Below are 21,054 nucleotides of genomic sequence, written 5' to 3' on the forward strand. Positions count from 1 at the left end.
GACCGAGACCTGGCCCCCCCCCCGCGGCCCCGGCCCCTGGGCCCCCCCGGGCCTGCGACACGGAGACCTCGGGCCCCCCCCCCCCGCGGCCCCGGCCCCTGGGCCCCCCCGGGCCTGCGACACGGAGACCTCGGCCCCCCCCCCGCGGCCCCGGCCCCGGGGCCCCCCCGGGCCTGCGACACGGAGACCTCGCCCCCCCCCCTCGCGGCCCCGGCCCCTGGGCCCCCCCGGGCCTGCGAGACGGAGACCTCGGCCCCCTCTCCGGGGAGGTGGCTGGAGTCACCCCCCCCCCGCGGCCCCAGCCCCCGGCCGCCCCCTCGCAAACACACCGCCCCGAGCAGTTCGCTTTCAACCAGACTCTCCGGCCGTTCCCGTCCCCTTTATTGGCTACACCGTGTAAAGCGCGTTTCCCCGTCGCCAGGGGCAGGGCACAGGGGTGGCGAGGGTTACAGGGGACCAGGACGGAGCCCACACAGCTCTATGCAGGGGTTAAATTGCTACAGATTCACATGGAGTCCAGCCCCTGCCCCTCACCGCCCAGCTTGGCTCCTGGCGCGTCAGGCCTGGAAGTACATGCACACGGCGCAGCCGCTTTCGAATCTCACGCAGTCGCTTGTCAAATCTTTACAAATCGCTCCCTGGTTCCAAAACCCCTTCCAAAGATTTACAGGCAGGAAAAAACAAACTCAAACCCAGCCCCGAACGCACTGATTCTCAGGAAGATTTTCTTTATACAGGAGGAGAAACATTATTTAGAGCAATTACACTATGGTACAAGCTCCCGGACCTGAAAGAGAAAGCTGGGGCTGCAGCCAGGTGGGGAAACCAACGGTGGACATGGCTCTGGTGCACGGAAGAGGCTTCATCTTGATTCTCTCCCACGTTATTACAGGGAGGCTGTGGGGATAAAACGGGGTGGCTGGGGGGTAACACAAAACCGAGGGCGGTTTGCACGGTGGTTGGACGTTGTACCGGACGCTGGGGAGCACTTGGGGAGCCTTGAGGGCAGAGCCGGTGGGACGTGCTCCTGACCGGCAGCACAGGGCCCTGGACCCCTGGATCCGAGCGACCCGGCTCTGCTCTGTCTGAAGAACCAGCCCCAGAGATGGCAGGCGCCACCCGAGAAAGGAAACGCTGGTTCCACACCCGCCTCATAGCCAGCTGGGCTCTGGCCCAATCCACGTCTATTTCTTTTGGAAGACACCTGGTTCTCTCCCCCCGCGTTGGCCCCTGCCCCAGGCTACGTCCCAAAGGCTGGGAACCCGGCAAGGCGGCTGTGACTAGTGCTGGGCCAACTCCCAATGGAGCGGCTGCTCAGCATCCATCCAGCGGCTGCTGGAGACGGGGGGGCTCATGCCCCAGGCCAGCTCCTTGGAGCCATGCCTGGTGCTTTGCTCTCCAGGGCCCTGAATCTGGAGCCGAATTCCTGAAGCAATCGCCCCACGGGCCTGATCCCTGAGCAGCCCCTCCCAGGGCCCAGCCCGGCTCTGCCCAGCTGCGAGTGACTGCGGCTGCTTTGGGCAAGAACCCCCCTGCCCCAGAGCCTCCCCCCCCGCCCCTTTATTGCATAAAGACGTGGGAGGAGCCCCTCGTCCCTCTGGGCCCCATGCCCGGCAGGCTGGGGCTGGGGGCCGGGCGGCTCACACACGTGCAGAGCCCGCACTATGGCTCGTTAACGGCACCGGAGCCCAGCCCACAGCAGCCGGGACCTCGGAACTCTCGCCTGGCCCAAGGCAAGGGCTGGTCCCGATCTCCCGGGGCTCGAAGGTGCAGGGGCTGGGGGGCTGCTGCCTACCCAGGGGACAGGATCTCCACCGGGTGAGGGCTCCTGCTCAGGGGGGACACATGGAGAGGAGCCGGGGGCTGCGCCTCCAGGAGACCGTCCCCGTGTGCACGGGCTTAGGCACAAACCACCACCCTTTGCTGTGCAAACGCTCCAGCTGCCAGCCCCTGCCCATGGGGCGAGCGCCGTGCCCAGGCTGGCAGCAGCGAGCGCAGCCGGCTCCTGGTTGGGTGGCACGGCCTAGCTCCCTTTGCGAGAGGCCTGGCCCAATCCGGCTCCGGCCACGGGTGGCAGGACAGGGCTGGGGCCGACATCTCCCCGCTCCTGCTGCAGAGACAGAGTGTGGACGCCGCCAGTCGCGTGTCCGACTTCCCAGGATGGCAATGAAACCCTGGCAGACCTCGGGCCCCTGGCTCCGCAGGAGGAGTTGGGGGATCCGGCCAAGCGCTGCCGATGCTGTTCTGACCCACATGGCAGAGGTGGGAATAGCAGGCCCAGGATGCTGAAACGTGAGCGTGCATGGACGTGCGTGCACGAGAGCTGACGTGCAAGGGGATGCACGAGTGGGAGGTGGAACCAGGGGTTTGCTGGGGGGCGAGCCTCAGACACCCTTCAGCAGCGTCAGGGCCAGGGGCTCTGTGGGCGTCAGGAGAGCCTGCTCCCCCAGGGGACGAGATGCCAAGCACGGGGCAGCAGTGAGACAGACCAGGCCAGGGGCAGGACTCCCTCTCCAAACCCCTGCCCCATCCGGAGCCGTGGGCGCTGCCAAGGAGACGGCGGAGAGGTGGTGTCAGGGCAGAGAGCTGCCTGCCAGCGACGGGCCAGGCACGTTGGTCCTGGCACAGGCTGGGCCAGCCAGGACCACTGGGAAGGACCCAACCCCGAACTCAGCTCCCTTCCCCACGATCCCTGGCTGGGCTGAGGGGCGTGGGGGCCTGGGCTGGGCATTGAGGGGCCAGCACACCACTATATAGACCCGAAGGCCGACCCCAGCCCTGCCCCCTTCCCTCCCAAATCCCAAGGCGTGGGCCAAATCCAGAGCTGGGGTAAACAGGAGCCCCACTGGCTGCAGCAGATTCTCCTCATACCGGCCAGCACCACCCCCACCTGTTTCCATCTCCTCCCACCACAGACTCAGGTGCGAGCTGCCCACGCACGGCCTGCCAAGGGTGAACGGGCCCAGAGCGCCGGGAAACCCAGCGCTGCGTGTGCTTGGAACCGGGCCCCGAGAGCTGTGCAAACCCACCGCTGCGCGTGCTCAGAACCGACCTGCCGTGCGACAGGCCCCGAGAGCTGTGCAAACCCAGCGCTGCGCGTGCTTGGAACCGGGCCCCGAGAGCTGTGCAAACCCAGTGCTGCGCGTGCTCAGAACCGACCTGCCGTGCGACAGGCCCCGAGAGCTGTGCAAACCCAGCGCTGCGCGTGCTCAGAACCGACCTGCCGTGCGACAGGCCCCGAGAGCTGTGCAAACCCAGCGCTGCGCGTGCTTGGAACCTGCCCCCGTGCGACAGGCCCCGAGAGCTGTGCAAACCCAGCGCTGCGCGTGCTCGGAACCGACCTGCCGTGCGACAGGCCCCGAGAGCTGTGCAAGCCCAGTTCTGCGCGTGCTCAGAACCGACCTGCCGTGCGACAGGCCCCGAGAGCTGTGCAGACCCAACACTGCATGTGTTTGGAACCTGCCCCCCGTGCGACGGGCCCAAGAGCCGTGGAAACCCAGCCCTGCATGTGCTTGGAACCCGGCCCCCGTGCAACAGGCCCTGAGAGCTGTGCAAACCCAGCGCTGTGCGTGCTTGGAACTTGGCCCCCGGTGCGACGAGCCCAAGAGCCGTGGAAACACAGCGCTGCGTGTGCTCAGAACCCACCCACCGTGCAACAGGCCCCGAGAGCCATGGAAACGCAGCGCTGCGTGTGCTCAGAACCCACCCCCCATGCGACAGGCCCCAAGAGCCATGGAAACGCAGCGCTGCGTGTGCTCAGAACCCGGCCCTCGTGCAACAGGCCCCGAGAGCCGTTGAAACCCAACGCTGCGTGTGCTCGGAACCCGGCCCCCGTGCGACAGGCCCCAAGAGCCGTGGAAACGCAGCGCTGCGTGTGCTTGGAACCCGGCCCTCGTGCGACAGGCCCCGAGAGCTGTGCAAACCCAGTGCTGCGTGTGCTCGGAACCTGCCCCCGTGCAACGGGCCCCGAGAGCTGTGCAAACCCAGTGCTGCGTGTGCTCAGAACCGACCCGCCGTGCGACAGGCCCCGAGAGCCATGGAAACCCAACGCTGCGTGTGCTCAGAACCCACCCACCGTGCAACAGGCCCCGAGAGCCATGGAAACGCAGTGCTGCGTGTGCTCGGAACCCGGCCCCCGTGCGACAGGCCCCGAGAGCCGTGGAAACGCAGCGCTGCGTGTGCTCGGAACCCGGCCCCCGTGCAACAGGCCCCAAGAGCCGTGGAAACGCAGCGCTGCGTGTGCTCAGAACCCGGCCCTTGTGCGACAGGCCCCGAGAGCCGTGGAAACCCAGTGCTGTGTGTGCTTGGAACCTGCCCCCGTGCGACGGGCCCCGAGAGCTGTGCAAACCCAGTGCTGCGTGTGCTCAGAACCGACCCGCCGTGCGACAGGCCCCGAGAGCTGTCCAGACCCAGAGCTGCGTGTACTCAGAATCGACCCGCCGTGCAACGGGCCCAAGAGCCATGGAAACTCAGCGCTGCGTGTGCTCAGAACCCGGCCCCCGTGCAACAGGCCCCGAGAGCCGTGGAAACGCAGCGCTGCGTGTGCTCGGAACCCGGCCCCCGTGCAACGGGCCCCGAGAGCCGTGGAAACGCAGCGCTGCGTGTGCTCGGAACTCGGCCCTCGTGCGACAGGCCCCGAGAGCCGTGGAAACGCAGCGCTGCGTGTGCTCGGAACCCGGCCCCCGTGCGACAGGCCCCGAGAGCCGTGGAAACCCAGCGCTGCGTGTGCTCGGAACCCGGCCCCCGTGCGACAGGCCCCGAGAGCCGTGGAAACCCAGCGCTGCGTGTGCTCGGAACCCGGCCCCCGTGCGACAGGCCCCGAGAGCCGTGGAAACCCAGCGCTGCGTGTGCTCGGAACCCGGCCCCCGTGCGACAGGCCCCGAGAGCCGTGGAAACCCAGCGCTGCGTGTGCTCGGAACCCGGCCCCCGTGCGACAGGCCCCGAGAGCCGTGGAAACCCAGCGCTGCGTGTGCTCGGAACCCGGCCCCCGTGCGACAGGCCCCGAGAGCCGTGGAAACTCAGCGCTGCGTGTGCTCGGAACTCGGCCCTCGTGCGACAGGCCCCGAGAGCCGTGGAAACGCAGCGCTGCGTGTGCTCGGAACCCGGCCCCCGTGCAACGGGCCCCGAGAGCCGTGGAAACCCAGCCCTGCGTGTGCTCGGAACCCGCCCCCCATGCAACAGGCCCCAAGAGCCATGGAAACGCAGCGCTGCGTGTGCTCAGAACCCACCCACCGTGCGACAGGCCCCGAGAGCCGTGGAAAGGCAGCGCTGCGTGTGCTCGGAACCCGGCCCCCGTGCAACGGGCCCCGAGAGCCGTGGAAAGGCAGCGCTGCGTGTGCTCGGAACTCGGCCCTCGTGCGACAGGCCCCGAGAGCCATGGAAACGCAGCGCTGCGTGTGCTCGGAACCCGGCCCTCGTGCAACCGGCCCCGAGAGCCGTGGAAACCCAGCGCTGCGTGTGCTCGGAACCCGGCCCCCGTGCAACGGGCCCATGTCCATAGTGGGCTGAGCGAGGGCCAGGTGCCCGGTTCCCTTATGTGAATGACCCAAAATGCTTAACCCCCCGGGGAGCATCTGTCCGAAAAGCACCCCCTCCCCCGCCCTGAAACACCCAGCGGCTTCCCAGCCCGGGGAGGGACCAGAACTGCCGGCCCCTCTCTGGGCCCCGCCCCACGCAGGGAGGGGGAGGCTCCTGCGTGCCCCCCAGGGGATGAAATGAAGTGGAGAGGCCCTTCCCCACTGCACAGAGTCTCTGAGTCCGGTGGAGTTTCCCCCCCAGCCTCACGCGGGGCCGGTTTTGCATATATCATCCCGTGGCGAGGAGCCGGGCCGGCTGACCCGGGCTGGACTCCTGGCACCGGACGGCGAACAGAGTGGTGCTGGCGTCCTTCCAGCGCCCGGGCTCCCCTCTCCCCATGGGCCCCCTCCTGCAGCGGGCGGGGGCTGTCCGGGACGTGTGCAGACGGAGGGGCTGGCTCGGCGCGTGGCGCGCAGGGACGCTGCAGACCGTGGGGGGGCGCGGCTCCCCTCTGCCCCGGCACTGCCCCGGCACTGCCCCGGCACTGCCCCGGCCACCTCACTTCCTCCTGCCGGACGTGCTGGCCCGCCGGTCGCCCTCCCGCCGGGGGTTGCCTTCGTCGGTGGAGGAGGTGGTGAGCAGCGCCTGGCTCCAGCGGGCGATCTCGGCGTGCTCCTCGGCGGAGGCAGCCAGCGCCTGGAGCCAGTTCTTCATCTCCTCCTGTGGGACGGACACCAGAGCCGCGTGAAACCCCAGCCGCTGCCACCCCCGCGCAGCCTCTGGGCAGCGTCACGCTGCCGTGGAGGAGTGGGGGGGGCAGAGAATTGGGCCCCAGCCCCCCAATACGCCAGCTGGCTGGGGCTGGCCCCCCGCGCGGGAAAGCGTCACAGCGCGACTTGCTGGAGCGGCTCAGGAGCCAGCTTCCTGCCCCGACGCCCGGCTGGGAACGCTCAAGGTGTCCCGGCCACAGGGCTCGCGGGGCTCCCCGGCCAAGTGGAACTTCACCCAGTCTGGGGCCCGGAGAACCGGCGCCGCCCGTCCTCCGATCCGCGGCCCCCTGCCACGAGAGGCACCCGCCTGCGCTCCGGAGCCTGGGCACACCCTGGCCGGCCCCCGGCTGCGGGCCCCGAGTGCGAGGGGAAGGGGTTCCAATGCTCTGAGCTCGGGCCCTGCCGACGGGCGGCCCTGGGAACGGGACTCAGGAGCCGCGAAGACATGAGCGTTGGCGGCTCGTCCCAGCTCTGGCAGGGGTCGGGTCCCCCTTGTGCCGTCTGAACCCCCAGCCCCCTCAGCCACAGCTGCGGCGAAGCTCCCGGCCGGCCCCAAGGAGCGAGATCCCGGCCGGGTCCTACCTCGTCCTTGGCCTGCAGCAGGAACTCGTTCCCGTCGCTGGTCCTGGGGGAAGCAGGTGGCGTGTTAGTGTTGTGTGGGATTGGGGGGGGAATGTGCAAGGGGGGACGTGCGAGGGGGGACGTGCGAGGGGGAGCGCTGGGCTGCAGGGGATCCCCCCAGTTGCCCCAGGGCTGGTCCTGGCTGAGCAGGACGCCATGGGGAAGCCCAGGGGGCTGCGTGCGGGGGAGGCCCAGGGCTGGGCTCGGGGGGGGGGGGTCCCGGATGGCAGGTGGCAGAGGGATGAAGGCTGCTGCCCTGCTCCAGGCCCACAACCCCAACTCACCCCCCAGCGCAGACCCCCTGAGCCCCAGGGCAGCACCTGCCCAGACAGCCGCTGCCCCCCCAGAGCCCGGTGTCTCTGATCTGGGGGAGGGAGGGGGGCGGGTGCCTGGTGTCTCTGGGGGGGACAGGTGCCTGGTTCTCTGGGGCCGGTGTCTCTGACCAGGGAAGGGGGGGCGGTGCCCAGTATCTCTGGGGGTGGGGGGGGGCTGGTGTCTCTGACCTGGGGGAGGGAGGGGCAGTTGCCCGGTGTCTTGGGGGGGGGGGGCTGGTGTCTCTGACCCGGGGAGGGAGGGGGGTCTGGCAGTGGGGGGGTTGGTGTCTCTGGCGGCGGGGGGGGGCAGATGCCCGGTGTCTCCGGGGGAGGGGCAGGTGCCCAGTGTCTCCGCGGGGGGGGGGGCGCTGGTGTCTCTGACCCGGGGAGGGGGGCAGGTGCCCGGTGTCTCCGGGGGAGGGGGGCAGGTGCCCGGTGTCTCCGGGGGGGGGGCGCTGGTGTCTCTGACCCGGGGAGGGGGGCAGGTGCCCGGTGTCTCCGGGGGAGGGGGGCAGGTGCCCCGTGTCTCCGGGGGGGGGGCTGGTGTCTCTGAGCTGGGGGGGTGACTCACTTGAGCTTGAAGACGTTCTTCTTCTTCTTGTAGTCAGTGGCCACGTGGCTGGTGGCCTGGTGCAGGGGGAGCGGCGGCTCCCCGCCGTGGGTGCTGCCCGACGCCTGCCCCTTGGCATCCTTGTAGAAGCCCAGGTCCCCTCTGCTCAGGACGCAGTACAGGTTTACCCAGGACCTACCAAAACAGAGCGACCCCGATGGAACGGGGCAGCCTGGGAGCCCCCTGCCCATCCAGCCAGACGGGGCAGCCTGGGGCCGTGGCCCCACAGCACCCCGGGAGGAGACCCCTGCACGGGAGCCCGGCTCAGCTGGGCAGGGCAGGATCCCGCCCTCCACGCTAGGAGTGTAACGTAACATCTCACTGCCGGGATTGGGGTCCCGTCGCGCCGGGCGCCGCCCAGACCCCAGCCGAGATCAGGGCCCTGTCGCGCTGGGAGCCGCCCAGACCCCGGCCGAGATCGGGGCCCCGTCGGGCCGGGCGCCGCCCAGACCCCGGGTGAGATCGGGGCCCCGTCGGGCCGGGCGCCGCCCAGACCCCGACCGAGATCAGGGCCCCGTCGGGCCGGGCGCCGCCCAGACCCCGGGTGAGATCAGGGCCCCGTCGCGCCGGGCGCTGCCCAGACCCCAGGGAGTCAGTGACAGAGCTGGGAACTGACCCCCAGACTCCTGGGTCCCAGCCCAGTGCCCGCCCCGCTGTGGGGGGGCTGCTCAGTGCTGGCCAGGGGAGGGGACCGGCTCCTCTCCCCCGATCTTCCGCCCCAGTCGCTGGGCCCCGCTCGCGGCCCCGGCCCCTCACCTGTTAGAGGCCTTCTTGTTGGGCGCCTCCAGCTCGTGCTTGCGGAAGAGGAAACCCTCCAGCTGGACGGTGTGGGTGGGGGGCGGGGGGGGCGGGGCACTCTGGGCCGGCGCCGAGCGGGACCTGCGGCTCTCCCCCGGGGGCTGGCTGGGGTCCCTGGGCCGCGGCCTCCTCCTGGGCTTGGGCCTGTCTCGGGCCCGCGGCCGCTCCGGGCGCGGCGTCCTCTCGGGCAGCAGGTCGAGGCCGTTGGGCAGGCGGGTGGGGGAGTCGCGGGGCTGTGGGGCAAAGAGCACGTCAGGCGTGGGGCTGGAGCCCCCCAGGAGACAGGCTCTGGCCCTGACCGCGGGCAGGGGGCCCAGCAGAGCCTAAGCCTCCTTCGTGTTCCTCTGGGGCAGCTCTAGCTTACGGCCTGGCCCCACGGCGCTGAGTGACCCGCTGGCCCCACGGCGCTGAGTGACCCGCTGGCCCCACGGCGCTGAGTGACCCCTGGCCCCACGGCGCTGAGTGACCCGCTGGCCCCACGGCGCTGAGTGACCCCTGGCCCCACGGCGCTGAGTGACCCGCTGGCCCCACGGCGCTGAGTGACCCCCTGGCCCCACGGCGCTGAGTGACCCGCTGGCCCCACAGCGCTGAGTGACCCGCTGGCCCCACGGCGCTGAGTGACCCCCTGGCCCCACGGCGCTGAGTGACCCGCTGGCCCCACAGCGCTGAGTGACCCGCTGGCCCCACGGCGCTGAGTGACCCGCTGGCCCCACGGCGCTGAGTGACCCGCTGGCCCCACGGTGCTGAGTGACCCGCTGGCCCCACGGCACTGAGTGACCCCTGGCCCCACGGCGCTGGCCGCTCTCCCGAGACGGGGTGTCGGGGACCCCTGCTTCCTTCTGCAACCGGCCGCGGGGGCTTTCCCCTGCAGCAGGAGCCCGAAGGGGTTAACCCAGCTCTGCAGACACGGGGCCGGATCCTCAGCTGGCGTAAACGGGCCATCGCTCCTCCGACTCTGCCGACTCGTCCCATCGGGCACCGCGGGAGACACTTACCGGGGCCGGGGCCGGGGCCGGGGCCGGCACCTGCGCGGTCGACTCCTTCTCCTGCAGCTGCTCCACAATATCCGCCAGCGTGGTCTTGCTGCCAGCGAAGAGAGAGAGGGTGAGACGCGCGGCGGTGCCGGGCTCTGGGAAACGGGCAGCCCCGGCGCAGGGAGGGAGCCAAGACCGGGACGGGACGGGACGGGTGGAGGGCGCTCAGCATCCCCCCCACCCCCCCAGATTTCCGGGTGCTGCTGGGGGACGTCTGGGATCTGACACAGGAAAACTCAATGCGGGTTTTTCGTTTGGGTGAAAAGAAAATCACTGGGAACGTGGTGGGGAAGCCGGTTTCTACCCAACGTCCGGCAGCCGGGGCCAAGCAGCCTCGGGCGCGGCCGATCTTCCCCCTCGGCCCAGGGCCCTCCCGGTCGCGGGCCCCCTAGCCACGCTGGGAGCAGGTGTGGGCGCAGCTGGGGGGGTCTCGGTCCGCGCTGCACGGGGGCCTGTGACGCGCTGGGAATGTTCTGAATGTTCCCACTGAATCCTGTGCGGGTGCCTCAGTGTCCCCTCTGCAGTTCTTAGTAGCCAGGTGGTGGATCAGGGGTGGGATTGCTGCAGAGCAAAGGGCCAGTGCCCGTAAATCACCGACCCTCTGTCTCCTGGCAGCTAATGGCCGGGGCCCTTCCCCCCTGCAAGGGAACAGCTAAAGGGGAACAAAGGGGTCAGGTGAGCTCCCGCTGGGGAAGGAGCTGTGCTGGAGTAGGAAGCACAGACTGTCTGTGTGGGGGAGGGGAGAGCCAGAGGTTTAGGTGAGATGCAGGAATTCAGACTGTGAGCTGAGCTAGGCCTGGGGGAGGGGAGGTGACACCTCTGGCCATGGGGGAGACAAAGGAAGGAGGCTGAGGAGAGAGGAGGGGCCGAGGGGGCTGGGCAGACGGGAGTTGGCTGGAGAAGAGAGGGGAGGCAGGGAGACCGGGCTCTGATCCCCGAGGGGGGCTGGGAGGCCCCCCAGGATGGACCTGACAGGGGGGAATCCGGTTATCTGTCCCTGCAAGACCTGTGTTGGACTGTGTTCCTGTCGCCTAAATAAACCTTCTGCTTTGCTGGCTGGCTGAGAGTCCTGGGGAATCGGCAGGGAGCCCGGGGGTGCAGGGCCTGGCTCCCCCACACTCCGTGACAGGAGCTGAGCAGAGAGGAGGGGCTGGAGGGGGTGTCAGTCTGGGGCTGGCTGGGGACGAGGAGTGAAGTGCAGACGGGGGGGTCTGGCTCACTGCCCCCCAGAATGGACCCGGCCGAGGGGTCCGGTTCTCTGTACCTACAAGCTCTGTGTTAGCCCCTGTTCCTGTCATCGAATAAACCTCTGTGTCACTGGCTGGCTGAGAGTCACGTCTGACTGCGCAGTGGGGGGGCAGGACCCTGTGGCCCCCCAGGACCCCGCCTGGGCGGACTCGCTGTGGGAAGCGCACGGAGGGGCAGAGGATGCTGAATGCTCCAAGGAGAGACCCAGGAGGTGAAGCCGTGGGAGCTTCTTGCCCTGCAGCCAGGCTGCTCCGAGGGAGAGGAGGCTCCCGAGTCCTGCCTGGCTTGTGGGGAGCATCGCCCGGGGACTCCGTGACACGTGACACTCACCCACTCCCTTTGGGCTCGTGCCGGGGCGTCTCCTGCTCGCTGGACTCCTGCCGCTCCAGCCGCCGCTCGTGCCGCTCCCGGCGCCTCTCCGCCTGCTCGTGCCGGGGCGTCTCCTGCTCGCTGGACTCCTGCCGCTCCAGGCGCCGCTCCCGGCGCTCCCGGCGCCTCTCCGCCTGCTCATGGCGCGGCGTCTCCTGCTCACTGGGCTCCGGGCGCCACTCCCGCGGCTGCTCCGGCTGCGTCTCGGCCCGGCTGACCTGGGCCAGCTCCACCAGCACCGGGCCCGCCGCGGGCACTTGCAGGTGCTGGCTCAGCTTGGCCTCCAGCGTCTCCTCAGCCGCCGCCTTCGCCTCCCTGAGCCTCTCGGCGCCAGCGGCCAGGCCCTCCTGCACGCGGTCAAGCCGGGGCTGCAGCCGCTCCGGCTTCATCTCCTGCCGCACGTAGGCCACCCTGAGCTCCAGCGCCTCTGCGAGCTCCCCCGGGCCCCCGCTGGGCAGGGCCGGAGCCTGGGGCCGGCCCCGCAGCAGGTCCTGACGCTCCAGCTTTGCCTCGGCCTGGCGCAGCAGCGACGGGCCCTTGAGGCCTGGCTCGCTGGGCTCCCCCAAGAATTTGCGGCCCAGGAGTGGTGTGGCCGGCTGCTTGCTCTGCTCGGCCTTCAGCTTCTCCAGCTGCAGGGGAAACGGGCTCTGGTTAAAGCGCCGGGGGGGGCCGGACTCCTGGGTTCTATCCAGGTTCTAGGAGGGCAGCGGCGTCTAGTGGTTAGAGCAGGGGGGGCTGGGAACCAGGACTCCTGGGTTCTCTCCCTGGCTCTGGGAGGGGAGTGGGGGCTGGTGGTTGGGGGCGGGAGGCTGGGAGCCAGGACTCCTGGGTTCTCTCCCTGGCTCTGGGAGGGGAGTGGGGGCTGGTGGTTAGAGTGGGGGGGGCTGGGAGTCCAGACTCCTGGGTTCTGTCCCCGGCTCTGGGAGGGGAGTGGGGGCTAGTGGTCAGCGTGGGGGGGCTGGGAGCCAGGACTCCTGGGTTCGATCTCCAGCCAGCGAGATGGTGAAATTTTCTACCCCATATGGGGCGGATTGGGGCATGGCTGGGGGTGGATTAGGGAGTGGCCGGGGATCCCTACGCTGTGGCTGTTCCCTGCCCCCCAGGGCTCATGGGGGTGGATCGGGAGCGTGGCCGGGGTGAATCAGGGCCGTTGCCAGGGGCATGGCCAGGGGGTTGATGGGGGCGTGAGGGCGAATGGGGCTCCCCCCGTACCGTGGTGAGGCGCCGCAGGGAGCTGAATCTCTCCTCCCAGGTGGTGGCCGCCTTGCGAAAGGCCTCGTGGCGCCGGATCAGCTGCTCCACCTCGTCCACGCTGCTGCCCAGCTCGCGGCTCTTCAGCAGGGGCTCCTGGGCCGTGAGCCAGGCGTCGGCCACCACGGCCTCCTGCGCAAACTGGTGCACTTCCAGCACTGGGGAGAGCGGGGGGTGAGCACGTGGCCCCTGCAGCTCGCCCCTCGGGGGGGCCACACCCCAGCACCGCCGGGGGGGCCAGTCCCCATGGGCCCGGCCACGGAGCGCCAGGGGGCTGGCACAGGGCACACGGCAACTAAGCCAGGAGAGAACCCAGGAGTCCTGGCTCCCAGCCCCCCCCCCCACCCACTAGACCCCACTCCCCTCCCAGAGCTGGGAGAGAACCCAAGCGTCCTGGCTCCCGGGCGCCCCCAGGTTCGTTACAGGGGCCGTTCCCGGCCTGGGGGCGGGGGCCCTGCACTCACTTTGCTGCAGCCACTCCCAGTGCTTGTCCCACTTGTCGCTCAGCTCCTGCTTCTTGGTCAGCAGCTTCTCCAGGTGGCCCCTGATCTGCAGAGAGATTCGTGGGTCTGCCAGGGCCTGCGCACCCCAGCCCCGCCCCCGCCCCATCCTCAGCCCCGCCCCCTGTCCCTCGTCCCACCCCCTGCCCCGCCCCCTGTCCCTCTGTCCCACCACCAGCCCCGCCCCCTGTCCCTCCTCCCGCCCCCAGCCCCGCCCCCTGTCCCTCATCCCGCCCAGCCCCGCCCCCTGTCCCTGCCCCGCCCCTCCATCCCGCCCCCACCCCCCACCCCGCCCCCAGCCCCGCCCCATCCTCAGCCCCGCCCCCTGTCCCTCATCCCGCCCCCAGCCCCCACCCCGTCCACAGCCCCCACCCTGTCCCATCCCCAGCCCCCACCCCCTGTCCCTTGTCCCCCCCAGTCATTCGTCCCACCCCCAGCCCCGCCCCCTGTCCCCCTCCCGTCCCCAGCCCCGCCCCCCGTTCCACCCGCCCCGACCCCAGCCCCCACCCCCCGTCCCCCTCCCGCCCCCAGCCCCGCCCCCTGTCCCTTGCCCCGCCCCCTGTCCCTCGCCCCCCTGCGCCGGCATTACCTCCTCGGCCACGGGGCTTCTGTTGAGCACCAGAGTCTTGCCCAGCTCCACGCAGGCGGCGATGCTCTGGCTCCGGGCTTCGATCTCGCTCTTCAGCCCCTGGTGATAGTTCATCAGCACCTCCACCGAGGAGACGTCCCTGGGGGCAGACGGGGCAGGCCTGGCTACGGGGGAGGATCCAGGGCCCCGATCCTGCCCTCGGATCCACACCGGGGGACCCCCCCAGCCAGCCCCATACCCACCGGGTCCCCAGCCCTGGACAAACCTCCTCCCTTCCTCAGGCACCCGGAGGGGAGAGTCCAGAGCCCGGGGTCTCTGCCCCTTCCTGCCCCCAGGAGCTCTGCCACGGCATCCGGGGCAGGTCCCACACAGGGCGGCCACTCATCCGACGGTGACAGAGAGAGAGAGGGCTGGCTGCTGCAGGACAGGGATGCAGCGAGGGAGAGATGGGAGGAGGGATGGATGGAGGGAGGGAGGAGGGATGGAGTGAAGGAAGGAGGCTGCAGAAGGTGCCTCCCTGCCTGCCTGGCTACCGCAGGCCAAGGGCTGGGCTGCACCGACCAGTCTGAGGCTCCCAAGGCCAAGCCCCAGTGGCCCCGGTACCTGGGCTTCTCGCTGGTGCCGATCTGACAGATGACGTCGTCCATCCAGGAGACGAGGTCGCGCACCAAGCTGGTGAAGCGCATCTTGTCCGTGGTGGTGGTGATCTGCAGCCGGCACGCCTCGCACGAGCCCAGCAGCTCCTTCCACGCCCGCAGCACGTCCTGCTCCTTGGTGGCGATGGCATCGGCGTTCTCCCCGGCATACACTGTCCGCAGCTGGGCCGCCCCCTCCTGCAGCTGCCGCACCTGCTGGGGAACGGGGGGCTGAGCGGAGCGGCCATGGGGCTGGGCACGAGGATCACTGCACCTGGCACTGCAATGCAGCTGCTTCTGGGGTGCAGCGCGGTAGCTGGTCAGACAGGGCCCATGGCCAGGGGCTGAGACGCGTCCCCTCTGGGGTGGGGGCACGGGGGCTGGTCAGACAGGGCCCCAGGGCCGGGGGCTGAGACGCGTCCCCTCTGGGGTGGGGCGCGGGGGCTGGTCAGACAGGGCCCATGGCCGGGGGCTGAGACACGTCCCCTCTGGGGTGCGGCGCGGGGGCTGGTCAGACAGGGCCCGTGGCCGGGGGCTGAGACGCGTCCCCTCTGGGGTGGGGCGCGGGGGCTGGTCACACAGGGCCCATGGCCGGGGGCTGAGACACGTCCCCTCTGGGGTGGGGCGCGGGGGCTGGTCAGACAGGGCCCATGGCCGGGGGCTGAGACGCGTCCCCTCTGGGGTGGGGGCACGGGGGCTGGTCAGACAGGGCCCCAGGGCCGGGGGCTGAGACGCGTCCCCTCTGGGGTGGGGCGCGGGGGCTGGTCAGACAGGGCCCATGGCCGGGGGCTGAGACGCGTCCCCTCTGGGGTGGGGCGCGGGGGCTGGTCAGACAGGGCCCATGGCCGGGGGCTGAGACGCGTCCCCTCTGGGGTGCGGCGCGGGGGCTGGTCAGACAGGGCCCATGGCCGGGGGCTGAGACGCGTCCCCTCTGGGGTGGGGCGCGGGGGCTGGTCACACAGGGCCCATGGCCGGGGGCTGAGACACGTCCCCTCTGGGGTGCGGCGCGGGGGCTGGTCAGACAGGGCCCATGGCCGGGGGCTGAGACACGTCCCCTCTGGGGTGGGGCGCGGGGGCTGGTCACACAGGCCCCGTGGCCGGGGGCTGAGACGCGTCCCCTCTGGGGTGGGGCGCGGGGGCTGGTCAGACAGGGCCCATGGCCGGGGGCTGAGACACGTCCCCTCTGGGGTGCGGCGCGGGGGCTGGTCAGACAGGGCCCGTGGCCGGGGGCTGAGACGCGTCCCCTCTGGGGTGGGGCGCGGGAGCTGGTCAGACAGGCCCCGTGGCCGGGGGCTGAGACGCGTCCCCTCTGGGGTGCGGCGCGGGGGCTGGTCACACAGGCCCCGTGGCCGGGGGCTGAGACGTGTCCCCTCTGGGGTGGGGCGCGGGGGCTGGTCAGACAGGTCCCGTGGCCGGGGGCTGAGACGCGTCCCCTCTGGGGTGGGGCGCGGGGGCTGGTCAGACAGGCCCCGTGGCCGGGGGCTGAGACGCGTCCCCTCTGGGTGCGGCGCGGGGGCTGGTCAGACAGGGCCCCGGGGCTGAGACGCGTCCCCTCTGGGGTGGGGCGCGGGGGCTGGTCACACAGGCCCCGTGGCCGGGGGCTGAGACGCGTCCCCTCTGGGGTGGGGCGCGGGGGCTGGTCAGACAGGGCCCATGGCCGGGGGCTGAGACACGTCCCCTCTGGGGTGCGGCGCGGGGGCTGGTCAGACAGGGCCCATGGCCGGGGGCTGAGACGCGTCCCCTCTGGGGTGGGGCGCGGGGGCTGGTCAGACAGGCCCCGTGGCCGGGGGCTGAGACGCGTCCCCTCTGGGGTGCGGCGCGGGGGCTGGTCACACAGGCCCCGTGGCCGGGGGCTGAGACGCGTCCCCTCTGGGGTGGGGCGCGGGGGCTGGTCAGACAGGGCCCGTGGCCGGGGGCTGAGACGCGTCCCCTCTGGGGTGGGGCGCGGGGGCTGGTCAGACAGGGCCCCGGGGCTGAGACGCGTCCCCTCTGGGGTGGGGCGCGGGGGCTGGTCAGTCAGGGCCCATGGCCGGGGGCTGAGACACGTCCCCTCTGGGTGCGGCACGGGGGCTGGTCAGACAGGGCCCATGGCCGGGGGCTGAGACGCGTCCCCTCTGGGGTGGGGCGCGGGGGCTGGTCACACAGGCCCCGTGGCCGGGGCTGAGACACGTCCCCTCTGGGTGCGGCGCGGGGGCTGGTCAGTCAGGGCCCCGGGGGCTGAGACGCGTCCCCTCTGGGTGCGGCGCGGGGGCTGGTCAGACAGGCCCTGTGGCCGGGGGCTGAGACACGTCCCCTCTGGGGTGGGGCGCGGGGGCTGGTTAGTCAGGGCCCCGGGGGCTGAGACGCGTCCCCTCTGGGGTGGGGCGCGGGGGCTGGTCACACAGGCCCTGTGGCCGGGGGCTGAGACGCGTCCCCTCTGGGGTGGGGCGCGGGGGCTGGTCACACAGGCCCTGTGGCCGGGGGCTGAGACGCGTCCCCTCTGGGGTGGGGCACGGGGGCTGGTCAGACAGGGCCCATGGCCGGGGGCTGAGACGTGTCCCCTCTGGGGTGCGGCGCGGGGGCTGGTCACACAGGCCCCGTGGCCGGGGGCTGAGACGCGTCCCCTCTGGGGTGGGGCGCGGGGGCTGGTCACACAGGTCCCGTGGCCGGGGGCTGAGAGGCGTCCCCTCTGGGGTGGGGCGCGGGGGCTGGTCACACAGGCCCTGTGGCCGGGGGCTGAGACGCGTCCCCTCTGGGGTGCGGCGCGGGGGCTGGTCAGACAGGCCCTGTGGCCGGGGGCTGAGACACGTCCCCTCTGGGGTGGGGCGCGGGGGCTGGTCACACAGGCCCTGTGGCCGGGGGCTGAGACGCGTCCCCTCTGGGGTGGGGCGCGGGGGCTGGTCACACAGGTCCCGTGGCCGGGGGCTGAGAGGCGTCCCCTCTGGGGTGGGGCGCGGGGGCTGGTCAGACAGGGCCCATGGCCGGGGGCTGAGACGCGTCCCCTCTGGGGTGGGGCACGGGGGCTGGTCAGACAGGCCCTGTGGCCGGGGGCTGAGACACGTCCCCTCTGGGGTGGGGCGTGGGGGCTGGTCACACAGGTCCCGTGGCCGGGGGCTGAGACACGTCCCCTCTGGGTGCGGCGCGGGGGCTGGTCAGACAGGGCCCGTGGCCGGGGGCTGAGACGCGTCCCCTCTGGGGTGGGGCGCGGGGGCTGGTCAGACAGGGCCCCGGGGCTGAGACACGTCCCCTCTGGGGTGCGGCGCGGGGGCTGGTCACACAGGCCCCGTGGCCGGGGGCTGAGACGCGTCCCCTCTGGGTGCGGCGCGGGGGCTGGTCAGACAGGTCCCGTGGCCGGGGGCTGAGACACGTCCCCTCTGGGTGCGGCGCGGGGGCTGGTCAGACAGGGCCCGTGGCCGGGGGCTGAGACACGTCCCCTCTGGGGTGGGGCGCGGGGGCTGGTCAGACAGGGCCCCGGGGCTGAGACACGTCCCCTCTGGGGTGCGGCGCGGGGGCTGGTCACACAGGCCCCGTGGCCGGGGGCTGAGACGCGTCCCCTCTGGGTGCGGCGCGGGGGCTGGTCAGACAGGGCCCATGGCCGGGGGCTGAGACACGTCCCCTCTGGGTGCGGCGCGGGGGCTGGTCAGACAGGGCCCATGGCCGGGGGCTGAGACACGTCCCCTCTGGGGTGGGGCACGGGGGCTGGTCAGACAGGGCCCGTGGCCGGGGGCTGAGACGCGTCCCCTCTGGGTGCGGCGCGGGGGCTGGTCAGACAGGGCCCATGGCCGGGGGCTGAGACACGTCCCCTCTGGGGTGGGGCGCGGGGGCTGGTCACACAGGCCCCGTGGCCGGGGGCTGAGACACGTCCCCTCTGGGGTGGGGCGCGGGGGCTGGTCAGACAGGGCCCCGGGGCTGAGACACGTCCCCTCTGGGGTGGGGCGCGGGGGCTGGTCAGACAGGGCCCGTGGCCGGGGGCTGAGACACGTCCCCTCTGGGGTGGGGCGCGGGGGCTGGTCAGACAGGGCCCGTGGCCGGGGGCTGAGACGCGTCCCCTCTGGGTGCGGCGCGGGGGCTGGTCAGACAGGGCCCATGGCCGGGGGCTGAGACACGTCCCCTCTGGGGTGGGGCGCGGGGGCTGGTCACACAGGCCCCGTGGCCGGGGGCTGAGACACGTCCCCTCTGGGGTGGGGCGCGGGGGCTGGTCAGACAGGGCCCCGGGGCTGAGACACGTCCCCTCTGGGGTGGGGCGCGGGGGCTGGTCAGACAGGGCCCGTGGCCGGGGGCTGAGACACGTCCCCTCTGGGGTGGGGCGCGGGGGCTGGTCAGACAGGGCCCGTGGCCGGGGGCTGAGACACGTCCCCTCTGGGGTGGGGCGCGGGGGCTGGTCAGACAGGGCCCATGGCCGGGGGCTGAGACACGTCCCCTCTGGGGTGGGGCGCGGGGGCTGGTCAGACAGGGCCCGTGGCCGGGGGCTGAGACACGTCCCCTCTGGGGTGGGGCGCGGGGGCTGGTCAGACAGGGCCCCGGGGCTGAGACACGTCCCCTCTGGGGTGGGGCGCGGGGGCTGGTCAGACAGGGCCCATGGCCGGGGGCTGAGACACGTCCCCTCTGGGGTGGGGCGCGGGGGCTGGTCAGACAGGGCCCGTGGCCGGGGGCTGAGACACGTCCCCTCTGGGGTGGGGCGCGGGGGCTGGTCAGACAGGGCCCATGGCCGGGGGCTGAGACACGTCCCCTCTGGGTGCGGCGCGGGGGCTGGTTCCCCCCCGAGCCCCTCACCTGGCTCACCAGCACCTGCACGTCGTGCTCGAAGGAGCTGAGCACCCGCTGCAGGGCCCCGGCGGAGCTGCGGGACTCGCGAGCCGCCACCTCCGGCAGCCGCTGCTTCTTCTCCTCGATCTGGGCCAGCAGGTCCTTGCAGTCGCTGAAGAACTTGTGCAGCTCGTGGGAGGCGGCCAGCATCTGGGCCCGCGTCTCCATCAGCTCCAGCAGGTCGGCCCAGGCCTCGTTCACCCCGTCCTTCCACTCCGCGATGGTGGCCGCGTCCACGTGCCCGCAGTCGATCAGCTCGTCCACCATCTGGTTCACGGCCGAGAGCCGCTCGTGGCCCGTGCTGCCCGTCTCGCTGGCGAACGCCGTGAACTTCTCCTGCAGCAGCTGGGGGGCGAGCGCACGACACACAGACCCTGGCACGGTGCGCGGGCGGCGGATGGCACCGGACGCAGCCCCTGGCCTCGGGCCGAGCCCTGAGCCCAGCCGGGGGAGGTGGAGCGCAGCACGTGGCACGGAGACCACAGGACGGGTACAGGGCGTGGCACAGACACAGCATCCAGCCGGGCACAGGGAATCCGGCCCGGGGGCATGGGGAACAGTCAGCCCAGTCTGGGGGCGCTGGGCGGGGGGGTGTGCCCCTGGGGGCGCTGGATGGGGGCGTGTGCCCCTGGGGGCGCTGGGGGGGGGCGTGTGCCCCTGCGGGCGCTGGACGGGGATATGTGCCCCTGGGGGCGCTGGACGGGGATATGTGCCCCTGGGGGCGCTGGACGGGGGGCGTGTGCCCCAGGGGGCCCTGGACGGGGGTGTGTGCCCCAGGGGGCACTGGACGGGGGTGTGTGCCCCTGGGGGCGCTGGACGGGGGGCGTGTGCCTCTGGGGGGCGCAGGGCGGGGGGGCGTGTGCCTCTGGGGGGCGCTGGGGGGGGGCGTGTGCCCCTGGGGGTGCTGGATGGGGGCGTGTGCCCTCGGGGCGCTGGATGGGGATATGTTCCCCTGGGGGCGCTGGACGGGGGGCATGTGCCCCTGGGGGCGCTGGACGGGGGCGTGTGCCCCTGGGGGCGCTGGATGGGGATATGTTCCCCTGGGGGCGCTGGACGGGGGCGTGTGCCCCTGGGGGCGCTGGATGGGGGCGTGTGCCCCTGGGGGCGCTGGATGGGGATATGTGCCCCTGGGGGCGCTGGATGGGGATATGTTCCTCTGGGGGGGGGCGTGGGCCCCTGGGGGCGCTGGACGGGGGGCGTGTGCCCCTGGGGGCGCTGGACGGGGATGTGTGCCCCTGGGGGCGCTGGACGGGGGGCGTGTGCCTCTGGGGGGCGCAGGGCGGGGGGGCGTGTGCCTCTGGGGGGCGCTGGGGGGGGGGCGTGTGCCCCTGGGGGTGCTGGATGGGGGCGTGTGCCTCTGGGGGGCGCAGGGCGGGGGGGCGTGTGCCTCTGGGGGGCGCTGGGGGGGGGCGTGTGCCCCTGGGGGCGCTGGACGGGGGCGTGTGCCACTGGGGGGCGCAGGGCGGGGGGGCGTGTGCCTCTGGGGGGCGCTGGGGGGGGGCGTGTGCCCCTGGGGGTGCTGGACGGGGGCGTGTGCCCCTGGGGGCGCTGGACGGGGGCGTGTGCCCCTGGGGGTGCTGGACGTGGGGCGTGTGCCCTCGGGGCGCTGGATGGGGATATGTTCCCCTGGGGGCGCTGGACGGGGATATGTTCCCCTGGGGGCGCTGGACGGGGGGCATGTGCCCCTGGGGGCGCTGGGTGGGGGCGTGTGCCCTCGGGGCGCTGGGCGGGGACATGTGCCCCTGGGGGCGCTGGACGGGGGCGTGTGCCCCTGGGGGTGCTGGATGGGGGGGCGTGTGCCTCTGGGGGGCGCAGGGCGGGGTGTCGTGGGCCCCTGGGGGCGCTGGATGGGGATATGTGCCCCTGGGGGCGCTGGGTGGGGGCGTGTGCCCTCGGGGCGCTGGACAGGGGGCGTGTGCCCTCGGGGCGCTGGACGGGGGGCGTGTGCCCTCGGGGCGCTGGGCGGGGACATATGCCCCTGGGGGCGCTGGACGGGGGGCGTGTGCCCCTGGG

General features: G+C 72.3%; 2 protein-coding genes across 6 annotated transcripts in view; one reads left to right on the top strand and one right to left on the bottom strand.

The window, feature by feature from the left end:
* The first annotated feature begins 2,302 nt into the window (after positions 1–2,302).
* LOC123350486 (mucin-1-like) lies at positions 2,303–5,540 on the top strand. Its single transcript, XM_044989101.1, has 2 exons — positions 2,303–2,365; positions 2,916–5,540. Exons 1-2 carry the CDS (start codon positions 2,303–2,305, stop codon positions 5,538–5,540), a joined length of 2,688 nt encoding a protein of 895 aa, XP_044845036.1.
* The window catches only part of SPTBN4 (spectrin beta, non-erythrocytic 4), an 89,563-nt gene continuing 72,532 nt past the window's right edge, over positions 4,024–21,054 (bottom strand). For 4 of the 5 annotated variants that reach the window (XM_044988278.1, XM_044988276.1, XM_044988281.1 and 1 more), the window contains 11 exons: positions 19,009–19,386; positions 14,225–14,469; positions 13,622–13,760; positions 12,997–13,081; positions 12,494–12,690; positions 11,243–11,910; positions 9,626–9,713; positions 8,589–8,863; positions 7,794–7,967; positions 6,870–6,912; positions 4,024–6,237 (listed from right to left, as the gene is read on the bottom strand). In XM_044988278.1, coding sequence (XP_044844213.1) covers positions 6,076–6,237; positions 6,870–6,912; positions 7,794–7,967; positions 8,589–8,863; positions 9,626–9,713; positions 11,243–11,910; positions 12,494–12,690; positions 12,997–13,081; positions 13,622–13,760; positions 14,225–14,469; positions 19,009–19,386 — 2,454 coding nt within the window. In that variant the 3' untranslated portion in view covers positions 4,024–6,075. The remainder of the gene's footprint in view (positions 6,238–6,869; positions 6,913–7,793; positions 7,968–8,588; positions 8,864–9,625; positions 9,714–11,242; positions 11,911–12,493; positions 12,691–12,996; positions 13,082–13,621; positions 13,761–14,224; positions 14,470–19,008; positions 19,387–21,054) is intronic. The other variant, XM_044988277.1, reaches the window with a different exon arrangement.

The sequence above is a fragment of the Mauremys mutica genome, chromosome 15 (assembly GCF_020497125.1).
Source record: "Mauremys mutica isolate MM-2020 ecotype Southern chromosome 15, ASM2049712v1, whole genome shotgun sequence".
Classification (NCBI taxonomy): domain Eukaryota; kingdom Metazoa; phylum Chordata; order Testudines; family Geoemydidae; genus Mauremys; species Mauremys mutica.